The sequence below is a fragment of the Myotis nattereri genome, assembly GCF_964212035.1.
Source record: "Myotis nattereri genome assembly, chromosome: 6".
NCBI lineage: Eukaryota > Metazoa > Chordata > Mammalia > Chiroptera > Vespertilionidae > Myotis > Myotis nattereri.
In genome coordinates this window covers 82361673-82383434 of record NC_138081.1, presented here as the reverse complement: position 1 = coordinate 82383434, position 21762 = coordinate 82361673, and the positions used below count along the sequence as shown (strand labels likewise).

Genomic DNA, 21762 nt, shown 5'->3' with positions numbered 1-21762 from the left:
GTCCAACACCATGCAACAGTCTTGAGCCTGTTAAGGCAGTCTGGGATTTGGAAATTATTTACTTGGTGTATTATGAAGTGAATTTCTCTAAATTGCTAGAATATATCATAAGGAGAAGGCTCTTTGGATACTTTTGTCATAAGAATTTCTTGACCTTTTTGGTAGTCAAAGAAAAGCTTAAATAGACTTAATATCTAATAATATGGTTGGTTTTATACAGACACAATGGAGAGCAAAATTGCTTCTAAGAGATTCCGTGCTCCTCAACATTCATATATCTGTCAGTTTCCAATACAGATTTTATGTGTCCGCTGTATGCACATTGTGGCCAAAAAATGTTTCCACCCCTTATGCTACCCATGGGTGCCAAAGTTTAGTTTAAGGCTTTTTTATGTAGCACACTATAAGAAATACAGTACAGTTCAGACCTCAATAAGACATCATTCCTTATCTTCCTTGTTCACAAAGAAGCAAATTAATATTTTACCTACTAATTTTAGGAAAAAATAAATGACTTACCTCTAAAGATGAGTGACTCCAAATAAAGTAGCTGAACTAAAGCTTACTACAATTTTAATAAAGGGTAGAATTCAACATAATTTCATTTCTTTTTATATCCTATTTAAAGGATGTTTGTTACTGAATTTGACAAAATAATTCATTTTAAGTCATGTTGTTTATAAGGCAGTCTCATGATACTAGCTCTGTGGAGCAAGTATATATTTAAAGCCATAATAGACTACCAAATGGCATATAAAAGCTTTTGTGAACATTTTATGTTTGCTTTAGAAGGCTGATCTGTTAAACCTGTGACAATTTTATTTATTTAAAAGAGTAAAACAGGAGATCAGTGGTATTATCCTTATATGGGTTAAGAAACTATGAGTTGCACATAGAAATCTACCAATATAGATATGTGTATAATTCTTATTTTTCAATGTAGTTGGGCCAAGGAAATTGTCAGTTAATATATGTACTTCATATGCTGTAAGTGGATACCTAGGAAAAGGTATACAAAATATAAATAGTACTGTATATTTTCAAAAAAGTTAAATAAACACAAAGAATATATAGGTATACATGTTATAATTTCAAAGTCAACGCTAACACATAAGTTCTCTTATCTAAATACACACTAGGATACTTCCTACTTCAACACATGCACCTACAAACACACAGCCATGCACATAACCTTGCTTTCTGCCACTTGCAAGGAAGTTGGTATATACAATATAGTACACTGTTTCAACTTAAATCATATTGGAAAATTAATGAGGATGGCATTAAAAAATTCTGATCTAAGAAATCAACATGTAGGAAGATAATTATTCCATAGATTAAAAACACTGAAGACTGATGAGAAGTTAAGATTTAAATTGTCCCAGAAATCTTGAAAGATACCAAAGAGACAGGATTGCCTGTAAACACTTAGAATTATCTGTTTGGCAATTGGGATTTTTGAAATCTAGCAATTCAGGCCAGAGACTTAGACCATCGGTGCTTCAGATCGCAGAGAAATAGTACAGCTTTGGGCAGTTCTCCTCAAGGCAGGGGGCGCCGATGGAGATCTCGACGCCCATCTGGATGGGAGACGGCGATTTGCCGGTCTAGCTGGACGGGAAAATCCTTTTCCATGTGAGCATTTCACGGCCATGGATTCCTACAACATCAAAGAAAACATTCACCTCACTATCCCAGCACTAACATTGGGCTTGATATTTTATGAATCCCAACAATGGGATTGATGTATTAGCATATTTATAAGCAAGAAAAAGCATCAAAAACTAATGGCGATGGGGAGAAACTAAGATGGCGGCATAGATAAACACCGGGAAATAGTCGCCTCACACAACAATTGAAAAACTAATGGCGATGATCTAATATTTGTGATCTTGAATGTTTTAATCAAAGCAATTCACTTAGAATAAGAAACATGACATTTAATCATCTCTTCACATTGACAAATTTTAACACAACTGATCTCCTTTTAGATCTAAAGTTCAGTATTTAGAAGTTCATGTTAGGTAACTTTGATATAATGGAACTGCAGATGTTTCTTGGCGGAATTTCATAATGTTTCAGTGTTATTTGAAAACAAGAAAATTTATAGAAGAAACTTCATTTTTCTCAAGTTACTGACATTTTTAGAAGCCATAAGCAAAAAGTGCACGAACCATCACGTGATTTACCTGGTGCCTTCTTCCTTCTCCACTAAGAGCCACTGTTACAAGTTCTCAAAAATTTCAAAATTGCTAATAGTTACTATCACTATTGGGCATCATTTGATGACAGTATGTTTCCTTTCCTCCCCTTCCCTTTCTTTCACTTCTTCCTTCTTTGCTTTTTTATTTGAATGGAAGAAAAGCATTCTCAGACCCTTGCAATTAAAAAGAAAATTAAAAAGCTTGTGTGACCCATTTTATAGCTTAGGTTGTTAACTGACCTTTTTAACAAAGCCTTTGCTCTTTTATCTGGGATCGGCAGTGAGGATGGCCTCAATTTCTATGACAGTCACCTGCATTTTCTTTTTCTTTCATTGGAATTTATTTTTTTGGAAAGAAGAGGGATCCTAAGGATCCACAGTAGAGGACTCTTCCCAAGCCTCCAATCAATGCAAAAATGGTAAATACTTAGTAATAGTTCTTGTTAGCTAATGAGAATTTGGCTGGTTATTGTATACACTATGGGCCTGTGCCCTCTCACAGTCTGGGAGCCCTCGGGGGAAGTCCTACTTAGCACTGCCCCCCCCCCCCCCCCGTGGGAGTGCACTGACCACCAGGGGGCAGCTTCTGCATTGAACATCTGACCCCTGGCGGTTAGTGCGCATCAGAGCGACCAGTCGTTCTGCTGTCCGGCTGAAACCAGCTCTCCGACATCCCCCAAGTGTCCCAGATTGCGAGAGGGCGCAGGCCAGGCCGAGGGACCCCACTGGTGCACGATCAGGGCCGGAGAGGGATGTGGGAGGTTGGCCAGCTGCGGAGGGACTGCGGGAGGGCTCCAGGGTGTGTCTGGCCCATCTCGCTCAGTCCTATCGGCTGGACCCCAGCAGCAAGCTAACCTACGGGTTGGAGCCTCTGCCCTGGTGGTCAGTGCACGTCATAGCGACTGGTCTACTGTCTGCCCCTGGTGGTCAGTGCACGTCGTAATGAGCAGTTGAGTGGCCTTAGCATGTCATTAGCATATTATGCTTTGATTGGCTGAACGGCCGACTGGATGATCGGACACATAGCATATTAGGCTTTTATTATATAGGACTAGAGGTCCAGCGCATGAAATCATGTGCGGGTAGGATCCCAGGCCTAGCCTGCAATTAGGACTCTTTTCCGCCTGCTTGCCAGTCCCCAGTCCCGCCCTGCCGCCACCACCCACCCAGGTTCTGGGTGGTTCCCTGTTCGCCATCTGGCAATCGGAGCCTGTGGGCCGGGGGGAGGGACCAAGAGGTCGGCCGTTCCACCTGCTCGCCAGTCCTCAGTCCTTCCCCGCCGCCACCCACCCCAGTTTCCTGTTTGCTATCAGGCAATCGGAGCCTGTGGGCCTGGGGGGGAGGGACCAAGAGGTGGTCAATGCACCTCATAGCAGCTGGTCAAGTGGTCGTTCTGGTCATTATGCCGTTATGGTCGCTGGGCTTTTAATATACAGGATGTTTCCATTTCCCACCTGAAGCTACAGGTCCTTACAGGTATTTATGGGCTCACCTAAAAAAGATACAGCCTGGCAGGCATGGCTCAGTGGTTGAGTGTTGACGTATGTACCAGGAGGTAAAGATTCAATTCCTGGTCAGGGCACATGCCTGGGTTGCAGGCTTGATCCCCGGTGTGGGGCATGCAGAAGGCAGCTGATCAGTGATTCTCTCTCATCATTGATGTTATTTTTTTCTTTTCTTTCTTTTCTTTTTTAATTTTAAGGAGTCCTGTCCTGGGCCAGATATCCTTGGCCAACAGCAGGCAGCATCGCAGGCAACGCAGGCGACATTAACACCAGCCCAGGCAGTCATGTTGAGTGACGTGAGGGCACTCAGGCTGGCCCCAAACAAGACCGAGTGCCGTCTTCTTTTTCTTTCAAATGCAGTTCTTTCCCAACATTGCTTATTAACAGCTTTGGTGCAGAGATTTGGGGGCCAGGGAGGTACATGGAAAAAAGAAAGGAAAAAAGTAGCCAATTGCACAAAGCCTTTCCCTGGAAAAGCCCGGGCTCTGGGGTGCTCAGAACATGTGGCTGCCCGCCCCCTACACTCTGGAGCTCTGGCTTTGCTGGTTGAGGCACAGATGGGGACACATCCCATTCCCCATGTACAACAGCTGTCTGGGAGAGAGAGAATGGCTGCTTGTATCTCTCTCTCTCTTTCTCTCTGTATATATGTATAATAGGCTATATTAGAAAATTCTCTCTATATAAATATAAAACATTGGCATCCAAACACCACAACTAACTAAAGTGCTTGACAGGAGTTGGACATGTCTAAGTATGTAGGTAAAACTAGTCATTCTGAGTGTCCAGGATGAGGGAGAGAGCTGGGGAAGCAAAAACCACGGAGAAAAGGGTGTGCTGGCCAAAGCCAGGGCACAAGGGCACTGTGGTCCCCCAGCGCCTTCTCAGCCTGTCTGGTCACTATCATCATTGATGTTTCTATCTCTCTCTCTCCCTCTCCTTCTCCCTTCCTCTCTGAAATCAATAAAAATATATTAAAAAAAGAAATTAAAAGAAAGATACATATGTGCACCCCATGTTCATTGTAGAGTTATTTATAATAGCTAAACTATAGAAGCAACCCAACAGACAAGTAGGTAAAAAGGTTGTGGTGCATATACACAATGGAATATTATTCAGCCATAAAAAAGAATGAAATCTTACCATTTGTATGGATAAACCTAGAGTACTCTAAGTGAAATAAGTCAGTTGGTTAAAGAAAAATACCATATTATTTAACTTACATGTGGAATCTAAAGAATAAACTAAATGAACAAACAAAACAGAAACAGACTCATAGATACAAAGAAGAGACTGATGATTGCCGGAGGGGATGGGGTTGGGGAACTGGGTGAAAAAAGGTGGAGAGATTGAGAAATTCAAATTAATAGTTACAAAACAGTCATGGGGGTGTAAAATACAGCATTGGAAAAAAAGTCAATAACATTGTAATAGCTATGTATGGTGCCAGATGGGTACTAGAAATATTAAGGGGAACACTTTGTAAAAGTATATGACTGTCTAACCAGTATGCTGCACACTGGAAACTAATACAAAGTAATACTGAATGGAAACTGTAATTGAAAAAAAATTTTTTAATGTAACAAAAAACAAAGATACAAAAGCAGGATAATCATTTGTACATTGTGCAAACTTGTACAAGGTCTCTGATAAAATGAATGAAAACTGATATTTTTGTAGGGTTTGAAAGCCACCTAAAATATACTTTTTTACACAAGAAAGAAGTAACCTGCATAGCTTAGAACTATGCTGCCTACATACTGCATTATGTAAAACAAGAACTTTTAAAGTATTAGCTAATTATAATAACATGTCACCTTGTAAGTTTTTGTAAATTATGCATACAAGGGGACTATTGGATAACTCTTCTTGGTAAATACCAATCTCTTCTTCCACATCTTTTTCACCTATAACTAATGAAGATTATATATACTCTTGCAAACTGTCTGGAACAAAAATAGAATACCATTTATTCAAATAATTTTTTTTTTGGGGGGGGCAACTTCCATGCTAAGAATTTATACAAATAAGAATGACCTTAACATTTTTTAAGTTATAATGTCATTTTTTATTTCAATGTACTGCCTGCTAGCTCCACAAATAAGAGAACTTTATAAGATGCTACTTTAAATATGTTTGGCCCATATTCTCATTTAGGAGATTAATCCCATGAGAAAAAACATGAATCAAATGCTGGGAATGACTGAACCATTCATTGTTAATAACTAAAAAGCACAAGCTATTTTAAAAATATTTCCCATATACTTTAAAAGAATGAAATTCTATAAATCAACAAATGCATATTCAGAATACCTTTTCAAAAAACTTAAAACAAACATTTGCACTTCTGGCTGTTCTTAAGCCTATTCTATATATATATATAAATGGCTAATATGCATGGTCCCCGCCGGAGTTGGACCAGGAGACCAGGAGTTCGATCGCTTGCTATGACCACCACGGGGCGGCACGAATCATGGCGGGTGACCAGTGGTGGCAGGGTGCTGAGGAAGGGAGGGAAGGAGGAGGCAGAGAGGCAGGGAACCCGATTGGCCCTTATCGCCAGCCAGGCTAGGGACCCTATCTGTGCATGAATTTCATGCACCAGGCCTCTAGTTTATTATATTTGTTAGCCCATTTCAGAATTTTAAAAAGTTATAATGTGCTAACCCCAGTTTTGAAACTACATTTTGAAAAGTTCATTTGAGTTACAGTTAAGGTTCATAGTTATTAACAAGTGAAGGATCAAAAAGTTAAGATGCCAAAACATACACCCGCATTCTATTTATATGAATGCAAGGGACTGAGCCCTGAGCCATGGCTAAATACGAATGCAGTTCTACCAAAGTATGATCATTGCTTTCTCACCTCTGTTATCGTTTTCCAGTCCACTCCTTGCTTCACTTGTTGTGCCCTACACAAAGCTGTTTTTCCTTGAAGCTCTTGTTCAATTTGGAGCATTTCTAAATGCTGACTTAATGTGGCCCCAACACTGACATCAGAATTACATTTGGTCCAATTATCCTGGCAGCATTTAGAATTTTGCAATACAGGCCCTGTTGATGTCTCATAGGTTTTCAGCAGCTTTTCCACAACACCGTAATTTGACCTAGGATCAGCTGATCTTGGTCGGCCAGACAAATTGCTAGGTCTCCAGTCATGCTCGTAGAGCATATTCCGATAACTACTGGGAGTTACGTGCTCCTGTGTTTGTCTGACTGGGCCTGTTGTGGATTTTTTGGTGGGATTATCAGGCACATTTTCTCTAGGCACGGGCACGTGGGCACTGGTTTTCAGAATACCAGGCACATTGTCATTTTCTGGTATGTTGCCTATACGAGTAATTAAGGTATCACAGGGCTTAAGATCTTGAGACGATTCTGAGTAGCTTTGGTTTTGCTGTACTGCACGAAAATTTCTATCTGTTCTGAACACGGTTCTATTAAATTCATCAGTCTTTGCTGCCAGCATTTCATTCCTAGTACTCTTTTCAAAGCCACAACTGACACTTCTAAGCGGGCCACTGCTCTGTGTCACCAAGGAACTATAGTCATTGCTTCCGTGAAGGTCAGAGTGAAATTTAGCAGGATGATCTGGGGTCATCTTTTCATATTTTGACTTATTGGGAGTAGAACAGGTTTTCTGAAACCACAAGGTAGAAGGGCTATTTTTTGTGCCTATCACTGTGTCGTAAGACCACATGCCACATCCAACATCTTCACTACACGGAGGCTGGTTATCCATTTTGGCTTCAGATGCCAAAGAAGAAAAGACGATACCATCTTTCAAAGTCTTCCCTTCATTTAGACACAGTGTAGGCATCTCGTCATGCCTCAGGGGGACATGAGGACTGCAGTTCCTTTCACCTTGACCCTCTTGGACCACCTGGCTATTGTGGCCTAAACTTTCCTTCAAACTTTCATGGGCTTGTTCAGGATACACACTGGGAACACTTCGAGATGTACTTCTTGGAGGAGGAACTGGTGGAGTTTCATTTCTTTGTATTGGATCAATTGTATCAATTCCACATGTTTTCATAAAATTGCTTTGGAGCACGTCAGTATAACTCAGATTCTTGCTATTTTTCTGTTTTTCTTTTTCTAAACTGATCGGAAGAACACACTGGCCATTGTTGATCCCATGGTCTCCAGGGGACTTGTTCATTATATGTGGCATTTCCTGGAGAGAAGAATCTGACTTCATCCTAAACAATGATAAAGTATGATATAATAGTGAAAACTTTATTTAGGATAAGCTCAAAACAAAAACAAATATGGCTTAAGTAATGGATTTCTGCTATAAGAAAAGGAGTCACAACTTCCTGAAGCATCATTTTTTACATAAATCGTCTAGTCAAAGCCTCTAAGTCTTTTTTACTGTAGGACAAAGCCTACCTCTCAGTGCTGCACTCAAGGCTCTGCTTACTCTGACCCAAACTATCCTTGCGACCTTGTCTCTCATTTTTTTTCTATTTCCTAAAACTTCACCTATACTCAGACTCTTGAGTATTCCCATTTCTACAAGTTTTCTCTAGGTATTTCCTTACCTCTGCTCTGCCTGCTGAATTCCTATGCATTATGTCACCTGAGCCCTTGAATTTGAAGTAATATTCTAAGTAGTGTGACAGAAATCTGAATAAAAGCATAGCAAGACCTGGGTAACACCAAATGGAAGGTGGCATTTTGGCCTGAAAGAAAAGTAAGAATTTTGGGGGTGAGTAAAGGGCAGATCAGCAAAGTGAGCTGCAGTAAAAGCAGTGTGGCTACTCAAAAAACAGTGAGTACGTTGGTGTGGATGGATTATAAAGCTGAGTGGGGAGAATGGTGGAAAATAAGTGAGAAACATTAGGTAATTGTAATGTTTTTGAATTACATGTTAAGGATTTTGAAATTTTCCCTACATGCCATGAAGTAACAAGGAGAATTTTATACTAATTTGTAAAAGAAAACTGGCAAGTAAGTCTTTTCAGAGTTCATCAAAATAAAAGCTTACATATAGCAACATGGGGATTCACAAATTAAAGTTAATCATATTGACAAAATATAAATCATATTTATAACTCTTCAACTTATAAAATATTGTCTGCTGGCTCACAATAAAGTACAGATAAATACTAATTTACAGAGAGTAGTAGACAAAAGCTAAATGGGCAAGTAGAGAGCAAAATTACGGATAAAACAAGGTTGAAGAAAATATATTGTAAGTCAGTACAAAAATTCTCTCTGAGCTTCCTAAGAGCTCAAGAGAAATAAGGGTACGCACATTGCTATAGCTTTGTTGTTGTTGTTGTTAATCCTCACCTGAGGATATTTTTCCATTGATTTGTAGAGAGAGTGGAATGGAGGGGGAGAAATAGAGAGAAACATCAATGTGAACTGGTTGCCTCCTATACAGATCTGACCAGGGCCGGGGATCAAGCCTGCAACCAAGGTATGTGTTTTTGACCAGCATCGAACCTGGGACCCTTCACTTCAGTCCACGGCCCAACACTCTATCCACTGAGCCAAACTGGCTAGGGCTCATTGCTATAGCTTTCTAAGAGAATTATCCTGCCTCACCTGGAGATAAATGTTGATCCTAGGACAACCCATCTTTACCTAACTTGTATAAAATTCCAATTTATGTTTTAATTTGGCTAAAACTTGCTTTTACAATTATAGAGGTATTTCTGAATTGAAACACTATTTTTATAGCACTGTAAAATGTGTGTACATATTTTTAGTATGTTCTGAAAATTATGTATGCTTCCATTAAACACATAATAAACTTGAGGCCTGGTTCACAAATTTGTGCACAGTGGGGACCCTTAGCCTAGGTGATGATCAAGGCCTATCTGGGGGCCAGCCGGCTGGGGTAAGGGGCTGCGGGAGGTTGGCTGTGGGAGTGCACTCACCACCAGGGGGCAGCTCCTGCATTGAGTGTCTGCCCCCTGGTGGTCAGTGTGCATCACAGCGACTGGTCAACCAGTCGTTCGGTCATAACTGTCGCTTAGGCTTTTATATATATAGATATAGAGAAATAAATGACCCTTAGGTATAAAACATTTTAGTGCAACATCATTATGTAATTAAGACACAATGTTGTTAAATCTGACATAGTTTAAGATGTATTTAACTGGACTAGCCCAGTTGTATACTCTTCCATTGGCTAAATATTCAAAATGAGGAAAAAAAATAACTTCTTTAGAAGATACTTGGTACTTTATGATGGATGGCATCCTTTAACTGAACACCAAAAGAGTAAAGTATTCCTAATAGTCAAATTACAAAGAGAATTAGAAGACCTGTTTTAAGAATTACCAAACAGGGAAATATTCAATTAAAGATGTTATCACTTATCTAAGACAACAGATTTTAATAACTCATTGCTAATTATCACTAACAAAGTGTACAGAATTCACTGATGGGAAGCAGTATTTATCTTGATTTCCCAACATAAAATAATCATCGATGTCCCAGCCTACCTTCTATGGTTAGACCGCTTTCGGATTTCCTCTTGGAAGCTGCATAATTCTTCACTGACTTTGGCAAGTTCTTCAAGAGCCTTTATGTATATAAGCAATAGCGTGTTAGCACTTTGAAATGTAAATAATTCTTTAGAAAGAGTTCTAGGCCAGTCATGTTACTTACTGTGTTGAGGGCGCCAGAACAGCTCTTGCTCGCTTCCTCAGAAGTCCTCAGGTCAGACCAGGCCTCACATTCCTTTTGCCTGTCTGTGGCCAGTGGATCCATAAACCCTACCTTTAATTTTTTGGTTGCTTTTTGTTCCTTACACACTTGATTTTTTTCACTGAGTAAGCTCTGCTCCGTTTTATTGTCTTTTTCCAGACCGGCCCTGTGATTCATCCCTGTAAATTTGCATGGTCCTGAATTGGGGTAATTTGGAGAAGATTCCACCACTTTATCTTGCATGGCTTTCTCACGATCAAGATCAATGACCTTGGCACGTTCACTCATGTTGATTTTCCTCCGAAGCTTTACTTCATGGCAAAGCTATAAGGCAAACAAAGGCAAGACTTTTTTCCCTCCTTAATTTACTTTGTCATATTTTTTAAGCTAAGCACACTATTTTGAGTTCTCTTTGCTATATGACTATATACCACCCATGGTATTAATGCTTATGCCTCCGAATAGTGCTTCTAAAATCTTAATTAGCCTGGCTGGTGTTGCTCAGTGGTTGAGCATCGACCTATGAACCAAGAGGTCACTGATTTGATTCCCCATCAGGCCACATACTGGGGTTGCAGGCTCAATCCCCATTAGGGGGCGTGCAGGAGGCAGCCAATCAATGATTTTCTCTCATCATTGATGTTTCTATCTCTCTCTCTCCCTCTCCCTTCATCTCTGAAATCAATAAAACAAAAATATATAAAAACAAAAATGAAACAAAAATAAAATCTGAATTAGCTGGAAAACTTTGATAAACCATAAAGACTACTTTTCATGGGCCAATCCACAGATGATAGTTTCTGTTTTTCTGATTAGAAAGCAACTCAGTCAAAATTAAATCAAACTGTATCTACATATAGATACTATACTACAGAAGCATTGTCATAATAGTGGAATGACCCGAATCATTTACTGGTCATGCTCTCTCATTGCTTTCAGAGAGAAGCAAGAGTTTAACTAACGTTAAAGTCATGTTTTTAAATACATGATCCCCCTTGTATACTGACCTTTAACTGTGTAAATAAGTTGACAATCACATAGAGTCAGTTTATTCTATCCCCTAAGTAGACATTTTACAATCAAAGGATGTTTCCACTGGAAGCTATATTGGTGAGGGCTAGTTAATATTGAGGTTTTTTTTTAAAATGCCAGGTTATAAACTTTAAAAAAAAGTTTTTAATCTTGATTAAAACAAATGTGAACCTGTCTTATGTGATATAAAAGAACTCTAAGGTTTTGATCGTCTATTAATCTGTTAAGTGGACCCAAATTATTTCTTTTTTTAAAAATTCTCACTTGAGGATGTTTTCATTGATTTTTAGAGAGAAAGGGAGAGAGAGAGAGAAGAAGAAGGAAAATCATCAGTGTGAGAGAGAAACAGATCAGTTGCCTTCCGTATGCATCCTGACTAGGAATCAAACCCTCAACCTAGGTATGTGACCTGACTGGGAATCGAACCCACCATCTTTTTGGTATACAGGACAATGCTTCAAATAACCAAGCCACCCGGACTGGGCTCCCATATTGTTTCCTGTTGAGAACTTAGTTTAACCTGCAGGCACTCATTCAGCTCACCTCTGAATAAAGGAAATAAGTGGCTTTCTCTTCTGGCTTGAGTTCTGGGAAAGCTTGTCAAATTTCAAAGGAGGCGATCAAATAACCATTAAAACCAATGACTACATTTTATAGCCACAACCTATATTTGCACTACATCTATTATTTAAGGAATAACAGATTTATTGCTGCTCAATATTTACCTGAATCTCAGATGAGAGAGCACTATATATAGTTGACGCCTGAAGGTTATACAGTGCATTTATTTCCCTAGATATTTATAAATCTACTAGAGGCCCAGTGCACGAAATTCATGCACTCGGGGTGGGGGGAGGGGAAGGTGGTCCCTCAGCCCGGCTTGTGCCCTCTCGCAGTCTAAGAGTCCTCAGGGAATGTCTGACTGATGGCTTAAGGGCCTAAGCCAGCAGTTTGGACATCCTTAGCACTGCCGCAGAGGTAGGAGAAGCTCCCACCAGAGCCACTGAGCTCACCAGCTGTGAGCCCACTTTCTGTCTGAGTGGCGCTCCCACTGACCACCAGGGGGCAGCTCCTGCATTGAGCCTCTGCCCCCTGGTGGTCAGTGTGCATCATAGTGACCGGTTGTTCTGCCGTCAGGCCAAAACCAGCTCTCTGACATCCCCCGAGGAGTCCCAGATTGTGAGAGGGCACAGGCCAGTCCAAGGGACCCCACTGGTACACAATCAGGGCCTGGGAGGGACCGCGGGGGGGCTCGAGGGCATGTCTGACCTGTCTCACTCACTCTCGATTGGCCGGACCCCAGCAGCAAGCTAACATACCAGTTGGAGTGTCTGCCCCCTGGTGGTCAGTGCATGCCATATTGTGCAGTTGAGCTGCCTTAGCATATCATTAGCATATTATGCTTTGATTGGTTAAACAGTCTCTAATTATACATTACATGCCTGCCTTCTCACATCTACCTTCGAGGAATAGTTTAATAGCTACACTTTTAAAAATACTTTCTTGTAGCATGCCAATTTGTATTTTATTCACAACCAATTACATGGCTGTTAATATAAAAATATTTTCACTACAAACACATAATGCACCAGCTTTTATTGTCTCTGAATAAAGGCCAAGGAATCTATGAAAATAATTGCTTTGGCAATGTGCACTAAATCATGTAAGTCAAGACCATCTATGTTACCAGGAGAAAGCAAGATAAGAATGAATACTTTTTGGTTGTAACAAGCTTAAGTACCCATCAATGTAAATGCTTAAAGGGAATATTCTGGGCTCAACATGTTGAGGGAAGGTTAACAGGGGAATAAATGACTATCAGATTCACAGGATGTCATTTTTCATTGCCATGGTAAATGGGGCATACCCTACCAGAATAAGTATCATGTCCATTGCCATTTTCTGTTTGAGATATGGCACCCTTTCTGAATTTCTAATATGTAATTTCCTTTAATAGACATTATTCATAAATCATCACAGGGAAGATCTGCATTTTAATGCTCAATTGTAATTTGGCTGATTTGTTTTACCAATTATGTCTTTCTTACATTTTCCTCCTGAACTCAGTATTTGAAAATCATGAAAAATACATACCTTACTTTTGATACCAAGACACTCTAGTCAGAAAATAATAAAAGGATACACTTTAGAGCAGTGGTTCTCAGCCTTCCTAATGCCGCGACCCTATAATACAGTTCCTCATGTTGTGGTGACCCCCAACCATAAAATTATTTTCGTTGCTACTTCATAACTGTAATTTTGCTACTGTTATGAATCGTAATGTAAATATCTGATATGCAGGATGTATTTTCATTGTTACAAATTGGACATAATTAAAGCACAGTGATTAATCACAAAAACAATATGTAATTATATATGTGTTTTCCAATGGTCTTAGGCGACCCCTGTGAAAGGGTCGTTCAACCCCCAAAGGGGCGACCCACCGGTTGAGAACGGCTGCTTTAGAGTGACAGTTCAAGTTCTTAATTTTCATGTCAGGCTATAAAATAAGCCTAGAACGTCTGATACCATTGGGTAAGGTTACACTATTTTTGGTGTAGTAAATGTCACTGAGACAAGCATCTCTTACGTGGGATTCAGAAAATAAAAATAGTTGGTAATATTTAAAAAAACAACAACACCTTCAACAGCATTTTCATTCTGAGTTTCAAGTTTCAAATGTATTCAAAACAAATCAACTTGTACCTCTTCTATCTTCTTCTGCATGATCTTCCATTGGGTTTCCCATTCCTTCCTTTCATTGTCAAACTGGTCCAGTAACTCCATCTTTTCCTTGTGCCAGGCAGTCCCTGTGTTCTCCCACTGCTTGTGCAGGTCCATGGCCACCACGTGAGTGTGACTGAAGCGGTGTTTCTGCTCGTCTCTGCCTTCTCTTCACTGTTTCTTGGAAGCTTAGAGTTGTTTTATTTGAAGCAGTCTCACTTGCCTTTAAAATAAAGCCTAATATAAACACAAGAAGAGAGAGTTTCAAACCCATCTGCTTTCTGGCAACATTTTATCACATTGTCAAGAGCCATGGACATACATTATAGGAAAATTGGACTTAGAAGAAAAGAGATGGCAATCTACTTAAGAAGAAACAAACACAGTCAAAAAAATAAGTATTGTCTAAAGTTTTTTCTACCCTTTCCTGAGACTAGACAGCAAAATTATAGTGGACAAGATTGTTAAATGTATTATATGTGAGATATAAGGGTTCCTTTAACTAACTGCCTAACCCAAACATAGAATTTTTCATGGCTATCTAAGAGTGGAAGCCTAAAATTCAATTGCATGGGCACATCTACACAACCGTGGTAGATGCTGCTGCAATGGAATTACTCCTTCTGTTTGGATTATACAACCAGATTATATATTTCTGTGACTTGAAGTCCTGAGGCAGTGCTGACCTAGAGTCTCGATTGTATATTCAGAGTTCAAGCCCATCCCAAATGTGATTACTGCATTAATAAGACCCCAAAGTTGGTAAGTCAATCTAGGACTGGTATATTAGCAAGAAACCAAACTAAATCACACAGAAAATATGTTCATTATTTTACTTCAAGAAAAATGTAAAAGCAGCAAAACTATTCTGAGAGCCAAATGGTAAAATGTATCCATGCTCTCTTTTCCTTCTAGTAGATTACAAATCAGAACCTTTTCTGGATACTAAATAGAGAGAGTTAAAGAAAACATTTTGTGCAGCTTGCAGGGAAACCCTTGATCACATTAAACAGTACCTAAAATAATTAGATTTCTAGCATTTAGGGCATGTGTATTTAGGGTTTAAACATGTAATTTAAATATCAGATTAGGCCCAGCCAGCAACGCTCAGTGGTTAAGCACTGACCTATGAACCAGGAGGTCAAGATTGGATTCCTGTCAGGGCACATACCCAGATTTTGCTGCTCGATCCCCAGTGTGGGGCATGCAAGAGGCAGCCGATCAATGATTCTCTCTCATCATTGATGTTTCTTTCTCTCTCTCTCCCTCTCTTAAATCAATAAAAATATATTTTAAAAATACCAGATTAATAGCTCTGTTACAAGTCATCTAAAATTTCTGAGATTTAGTTTATTTACATTAAAATGGGGCTAATCACAGGGTTGTTCTAGAGATTAAATGACATAGGAAATGCATAGTAGTTTGAGAAATTTAGAAATTTTTCCTTATTTTTTGCTTTAAAAATCTTGCTCTGGCTTTCACTGAAAAATTTTTTTTATTAATGAAGTCATATAGTACATGGTTAATGGGTAGAGAAGTATGTTTAAAATGTTTGAATCTCAGTCTAAGAAAATCGTGCCTATAAGAAACCTAACTCTTCAGGTTTCTAGGCCATGACCAATAGGTCTCACCTTAGCAGGTGGCACTTTATGCTAATGATAAACAATGTTCCCAAGAGTTCATAGCTGCCTGGGTGCTGGAATTGTGGGCTGAAGCCAACATACCCATGCAGCATGCGCATTTCATTTAACAGAAGACAGCTGCATGTCATAGCGCAAATATAAGATAAACATTGAAGCCTAATTTAAATCTTTGTCAAACTGTTCTGAACACGCATATCTGAGTGGTAAACTGTTCCAAGCATGTACTGTCTCAGTTACTATCTAGCAATGAACTATAATAGACTAATAAGGATAAAAATGTTAGTGCTACACACAGCACTCCACCTTCAAAAACACCCTAATAATATTGGGATATGTATTATTACTTTTTTCTCAAACAATTTGCTATAGATACTTGCATCATTTTTACCTATTTCTGTGGCACATTACTATGACTAATGCACTGAAGAAAAAGAAGTAACTTCATATTTAACTATTAAAGATTTATCCAATTAGCCATGCTTTTCTTCTAACCTCATTTTCCACCCTCTGGCATCCTTCCTTCCTTTCTCCGCCCTCTACACCAGCCTTGGGCAAACTACGGCCCGCGGGCCGGTTCCGGCCTGTTTGAAATGAATAAAACTAAAAAAAAAAAAAAAAAAAAAAAAGACCGTACCCTTTTATGTAATGATGTTTACTTTGAATTTATATTAGTTCACACAAACACTCCATCCATGCTTTTGTTCCGGCCCTCCGGTCCAGTTTAAGAACCCATTGTGGCCCTCGAGTCAAAAAGTTTGCCCACCCCTGCTCTACACCTATAAGCCAATGACCATAAGTACCTGCCATAGCAAATATAAGTTGATCCCAACCAAATACAGCAATGAAGACCTAATAAAACGAAGACAGTAAAGAATATACAGAATTTTGGTTTCTGTTTTAGTGAATCTGTCACTGGTTTTGATCACGTGGTAATCTTTTAGGTTCATTTAAGCTATGCACAGGATATGCAGACAGTGATTATTTTCAGAGACTAGCAGACCGCCTGAAAGCTGTATGTAATCAACTGTGAGCTTAAACTATCTTGCTTACTAGCAGGTATTTAACATTGGGAGTTCTTAGGGAGTGTGGAGTGGCTTAAGACATGAAGAGAGCGTGGCACATTTAACCCAAATCATAGGAAGGGGGCAAACTAATTTCAAACCACCTGGGAAAGATGTGTTATGAGAGTCTGTGTTTCATCCTGGTGATCTTTCAACACTGGGATTGTTCAGAAGTCACCATAAAGTTGCTCCTACAATTAGATGGCGAGTGGCTTCGATTTTTCTTTCTAGTCCCAACTCTCCTTGAACCACTTGCAGACCAGGGTTAAAAGGTGACACACCCTTTTCTTTTTCACCCAACTGAAGATCATCCAGGCAAACGCTACATCAGGTTGCTCCTGGTAGGAGGCCGACACATGAACCCAGATGCATGTTTCCAAAGCAGACATAATTCTGCACTCCATCTCAGAGAGCCAAACTCATCACTTACTATGGAGAAGGGCCAGTCTACAAAGCTTCCCAGAGCCAGAACAATTCTTAGCGCCAGGAAATGTAATGGTTATGGAGCAAAAACAAGCCTTAGAAAGAAAACTCCTATAGAGCAGTATGTGCGCCAATTCTGGGGGAAGGATTTCTCTTGCCCTCTTAGCATCTGTCTTATAAATGTCAAATGTAATATGGTCGAACAGAGTGCTAGCAGCTCTAAAAATAAAGTGTGGGGCATAGAGTTTTGAGGATCAAGTGAGCAAGAGAGAGAAAAAAAAAGCGTTAGGATCATAGCAGGTGTTTGATAAATGCCTGTTTCTTGGTTTCTTCTTTCTATCCCTTTCTCCCTCTGTCTTTTTCTTGTCTTCCCTCCCTTGCTCTTTTCTTCCCTTCATCTATCCCTCTCTCTGCTTTTTTCCCCTAAAATAAAATTGATGGTTTTGATCTTTATTTAATTAGATAATTGATAGAAGCAAGTCTAATGTGTGAACTCTCATATTTTCAATAATTTTCCTGTGAACTCAGTAGTTTTCTAGTATTTCAAGGATTCATGGAAGGTTAAAAGTTTAGAAAAAAAATTATTAGTAAATATTTGAATAAACAAATCTTCTATAAAGCTGCTTTTGTTATTATTCTCCTTAAATATATATTTTATAAAAATCCAACTAATGAGGCAACTTTGTAGGAACATAATGTTCTATAATGAGAAGTTATGGGATAGAGTGGTTCACCAGATTCAAACACTCAATTTCAGTGTTCAACTGAGGCCAATACAAAAGTTCTCTTTGTCCCTTATTGTCACTCTTTTTCGCCCACGGATATTGGCATCTATGTGGGAGAGAAGGAAGGATTTCTGCTATGTGTACCCCTCCTTATTTCATTTCATTCCTCCCAGAATTTCATTCAGAATAAAAATGTATAAGGGCAAATGTACAAGAGTAGAGTGAGCTGCACTACTTAGTCATGCACAGGCTCTTCCCCCAACCACTCTAAGACAGCATTACATAATCCGTTCAAGCTGCACCCCCTCCCCAAGGCTGCAAGCCAGAGTTGCAGAGCTGTGCGTGGGTTGCATAAGTCGGGTGATGGGAGGGAAATAGTTCCGTTAACCTTCCGGCCCTGTGCTAAGACTAACACAGGAATCTCATGATAAATCATTTTCATTTCCTAAATTAGCCTCAACTGGCCATGGTACCACTTCTTTGTCTGAGGGCAGCTCCATCCCTGCTCCTCCTGGTCATCACCACCATTTCAGCTTCCCCAGTGGAAACTGGACGTTAGCCAGGCAAATGAAACAGTGTTAGAGAACTTGACTCCAATGCTCCTCTCTCCTGAGATTTTCGTTCGGAGTATTTGTTCCTTGCTCTCCTAGTTCCTCTTTCTAAACATGTTACTTTTCATATCGTGGAAGATGTTTTCCTTGTAGGAGCTTAGAAATTCCAATAGGAATACCACACACAGTAGGTACCGTCAATCTCGCAGTTCCTACAATCATTTGCACGGGGAGTTGCTCAGTTTCCTCTTAGCTTTGAGGGATGAGAAATTCCCTCATCAATACCCATCAGAGTAATGCACCACTTACCTTGAAGATTCTCTAGCCCTATGTCTCCAGGCCATTATAAATCGCTTGCATCATTTCAGCTAACAGACCTTGTTCCTCCCCGATTGTTCACTGGCAAATGCATCATTCCAAAGACAGCCACGATTTGATTGTGTTACAGGGCAAAGGGGAATAATTTTTCTTGCTGTTTCAACATGTTCCTTGTGTTCCAATAAGGTCAAAGAGATACTACCACATGCAATTCTGAAGTAATCAATTTTGCCTTCTCATTTTATGATCTTTTCTCCTTCCTTGTTTTCTCTCCAGTTATATACTCAAACTACAAAACATCCAAGATATAGGTGTAGTAATTTTACATCTCTCATAAAATAAAGCTTTGAAAGAAACTGTTGGCTTCGTTGGGTACACAAATATCTAAAATTAACCCGCTTAAACAGAACATGTGGTGGTAAGGTTCCTACCTAACCACAGATTAACCCCTTATGAATGGCACATTCTTCAACTCAAATTACAGAAGCACTTATCATGCAGTGAGCAAACCATCATCTTGGATGAAACTACATTTATTTATTATGTTTCACTGCAATTTGTGAGCTGTACTTGGCAAATGGTAAAAAACAAAACAAAACTTCACCCTATTGAAAATAGCATGTAAATAAAGTAAATAAAGTCAGTGAACTCCGTGGTAGGCAAGGTGCTATTTGAAGGACTGAGGCAGTGTTTGAAAAACAGTGTCTGAGAGCGGATGGCACTATCAGTCCAGAGTTGGGAAATCCGCTCACAGCAGCTGAAGCCGCCGTTACCCGGGAGTCAGTAAAATCCGTTATGAACCCCGCCCCACTGTCTCTACGGCCAGACACAGACACTGAAACAGGCAGATGTGGAAATCAGCCTCCGCGTACACAGTATCCACAGTTTCTAACGTGTCAACATAGCTTCACACAGACCCTTTACATTTTGCCAGAATTAGTCACTGGCTTTCAAACTGCCAGAAAGACACATACCTTCTTGCTCTGGGGAGAAATCCTATGGATGTTCGGACACTGGCCACTCTGGCAGTGGAAGGATAGCTAGTTGTTTAGAGAGGAAAGTCTCCGCTTGGTGAAGCTTGCTTCTTTGCAAGAAATGGAAAGGCAAAGTAAGTCCAACCATTCAACAGAGCGGTACTGACAAGTCCCTCTGAAACCTTCAGCACTTTCACAAATCAAAAAGCTGCTCCGCTCAGTCTCACAGCAGCAGCCTGGACTCCTGTGACGTCAGTGACTGGGGGGGAGGGGGGTGGTAGAGGGGCTGGCCTCTGGGCCACCTCTTCCAACCAGAGCTCTGTAACTTTAGAGCCGCTCCTTCTCTGGGTAAACAACTCCAGGTCCAGGACATTTTTAGCTTTTATGATGGAGCTCAGTATTTTCAAACTTGCCAAAAGAGCTGGTGGTAATTTCACACGATGACAATGGCCAATTTTAGATTCCTTTTATTTGGAAGATTCAACTCTTTTTTTAATAAGCAAGAATGATCTCCTTGCATGCCTCTCTCTTCCCCCTTTTCGGCTAGCATCAGAATGTGGATGTGGCAGAACATGTGTAGCAAGGAGACACACACACGATCTCAAGAGATTTTTAAAAATGCATCACATTTATATCTTTAAATAAAGTAGAAACGGGACACGTTTAAAGACCCACGCCCCAGCTCCTTGTGACTCTATGAGAGCGTGCTGCCTGTGTCTACAGCGATAGTGCTGGCTTTCTGCTAGAGGAAATCAGAGCCCCTGGGAAAAGATGATACTTATTACTGGAGGAAAAGAGCCAATGAGATACCCACGTGCTGTTTTCAACTGCCGTGTGCTGCAATTCAGGGCTATGGCGAGGCTCCCTAAACCATGATCAAACGGATCAGCCCTGGAAATGTTAGGAAACCTTGCTTCCCCAGCAACATTCCCAGGTTGTGTGAGAACTCTATGTCCACTCATCTGCTCATATTTGGTTTAACTGACTTAAGGAAAGTGTCTAGATCAATCTGGTGTCCAATTTATAAGCTCGATAACGGTTTCAGTAATAAGGCCTTATCCTCGAGTCTGTGTGGTTCTTCACTTTCTCATGATTTTTGCCTGCTTCCAGGTAAATATTTCCTGGAGAACTAAAAAAGTTTAATAATAGCAACCTGCTCATAGTAGGTCTTTAGCATATGGAGGACAATGGAATGAAATCATGCTCTGTGTTTTGAAAGCCTGGTATCATAATCTCAAAAGCATTAACAGCAATAATAGTTCTCATAGTGACTACCATGGAGAGACTGCTGTTGGCAAGGCTCTGTGCTAAGTACTTTGAATTTATCTTTCTTATCTACCTCTCCACAGCTCGGAGAGGTAAGGAGTCTTGCCTAAATTCATAGAAACATGCTTATGAGAAAGAGAGCGGCTTGGAACCAGCTTCTCCAACAGGAGATCCTGGAATTCTGTCACGGAGATCTTGGTTTCACCACTTATTTGTGTGAAATGTGAGTTCCAGCTTCTTCCATGAAGGGATAATCGTATTTCCTTTATGAGTTTGTTGTAAACGTATGAGAGATACTTACAGTGTGAGGCATACAAGAAATGTCAGCTCATTTCTGCCTACATGCTTATGAGCACAGGAGGAAGATCTTGGTGTGTGTGTGTGTGTGTGTGTGTGTGTGTGTGTATGTGTTGCCCCAAGAGAGCATCTATACAGAATTATCTAGTAACATTATTCCCGCTTACCCACTCCAAGCCTCTTAATTTCCATGTGTCTTTTGTAAATCAAATTAAGAATATTTTCTGAATCTGATTAGAAAACCTGAAACACTAATTTGAAAGAATATATGCACCCTTATGCTCATTGCAGCATTATTTACAATAGCCAAGATTTAGAAGCAGCCCAAATGTCTATCAATGGATAAAAAAAGCTGAGATACATTTACACAATGGA

At 40.0% G+C, this 21762-nt stretch overlaps 2 protein-coding genes across 2 annotated transcripts in view; both read right to left on the bottom strand.

Annotated features, from left to right (window-relative positions):
• Positions 1 to 1069: 1069 nt before the first annotated feature.
• Positions 1070 to 20817, bottom strand: KIAA0408. Its single transcript, XM_081094213.1, has 6 exons — positions 19825 to 20817; positions 14112 to 14366; positions 10335 to 10697; positions 10169 to 10248; positions 6574 to 7909; positions 1070 to 1660 (listed from the first exon to the last, which is right to left on the bottom strand). Exons 2-6 carry the CDS (start codon positions 14244 to 14246, stop codon positions 1487 to 1489), a joined length of 2088 nt encoding a protein of 695 aa, XP_080950339.1. The 5' UTR covers positions 14247 to 14366; positions 19825 to 20817; the 3' UTR covers positions 1070 to 1486.
• The window catches only part of MTCL3 (MTCL family member 3), a 52941-nt gene continuing 45290 nt past the window's right edge, over positions 14112 to 21762 (bottom strand). Inside the window, exon 7 of the mRNA XM_081094212.1 lies at positions 14112 to 14366. The gene's annotated coding sequence lies outside the window, so the exon portion shown is untranslated. The remainder of the gene's footprint in view (positions 14367 to 21762) is intronic.

Excerpts from the sequence above, each read along its gene's own strand:
- KIAA0408 (XM_081094213.1), bottom strand. The coding sequence starts at position 14,246 with ATGGACCTGCACAAGCAGTGGGAGAACACAGGGACTGCCTGGCACAAG. Across the intron at positions 10,249-10,334 it reads GTTCTGGCGCCCTCAACACA|GCTCTTGAAGAACTTGCCAA; the intron begins GTAAGTAACATG and ends ATATACATAAAG. Across the intron at positions 7,910-10,168 it reads AAGCGGTCTAACCATAGAAG|GATGAAGTCAGATTCTTCTC; the intron begins GTAGGCTGGGAC and ends ATCATTGTTTAG.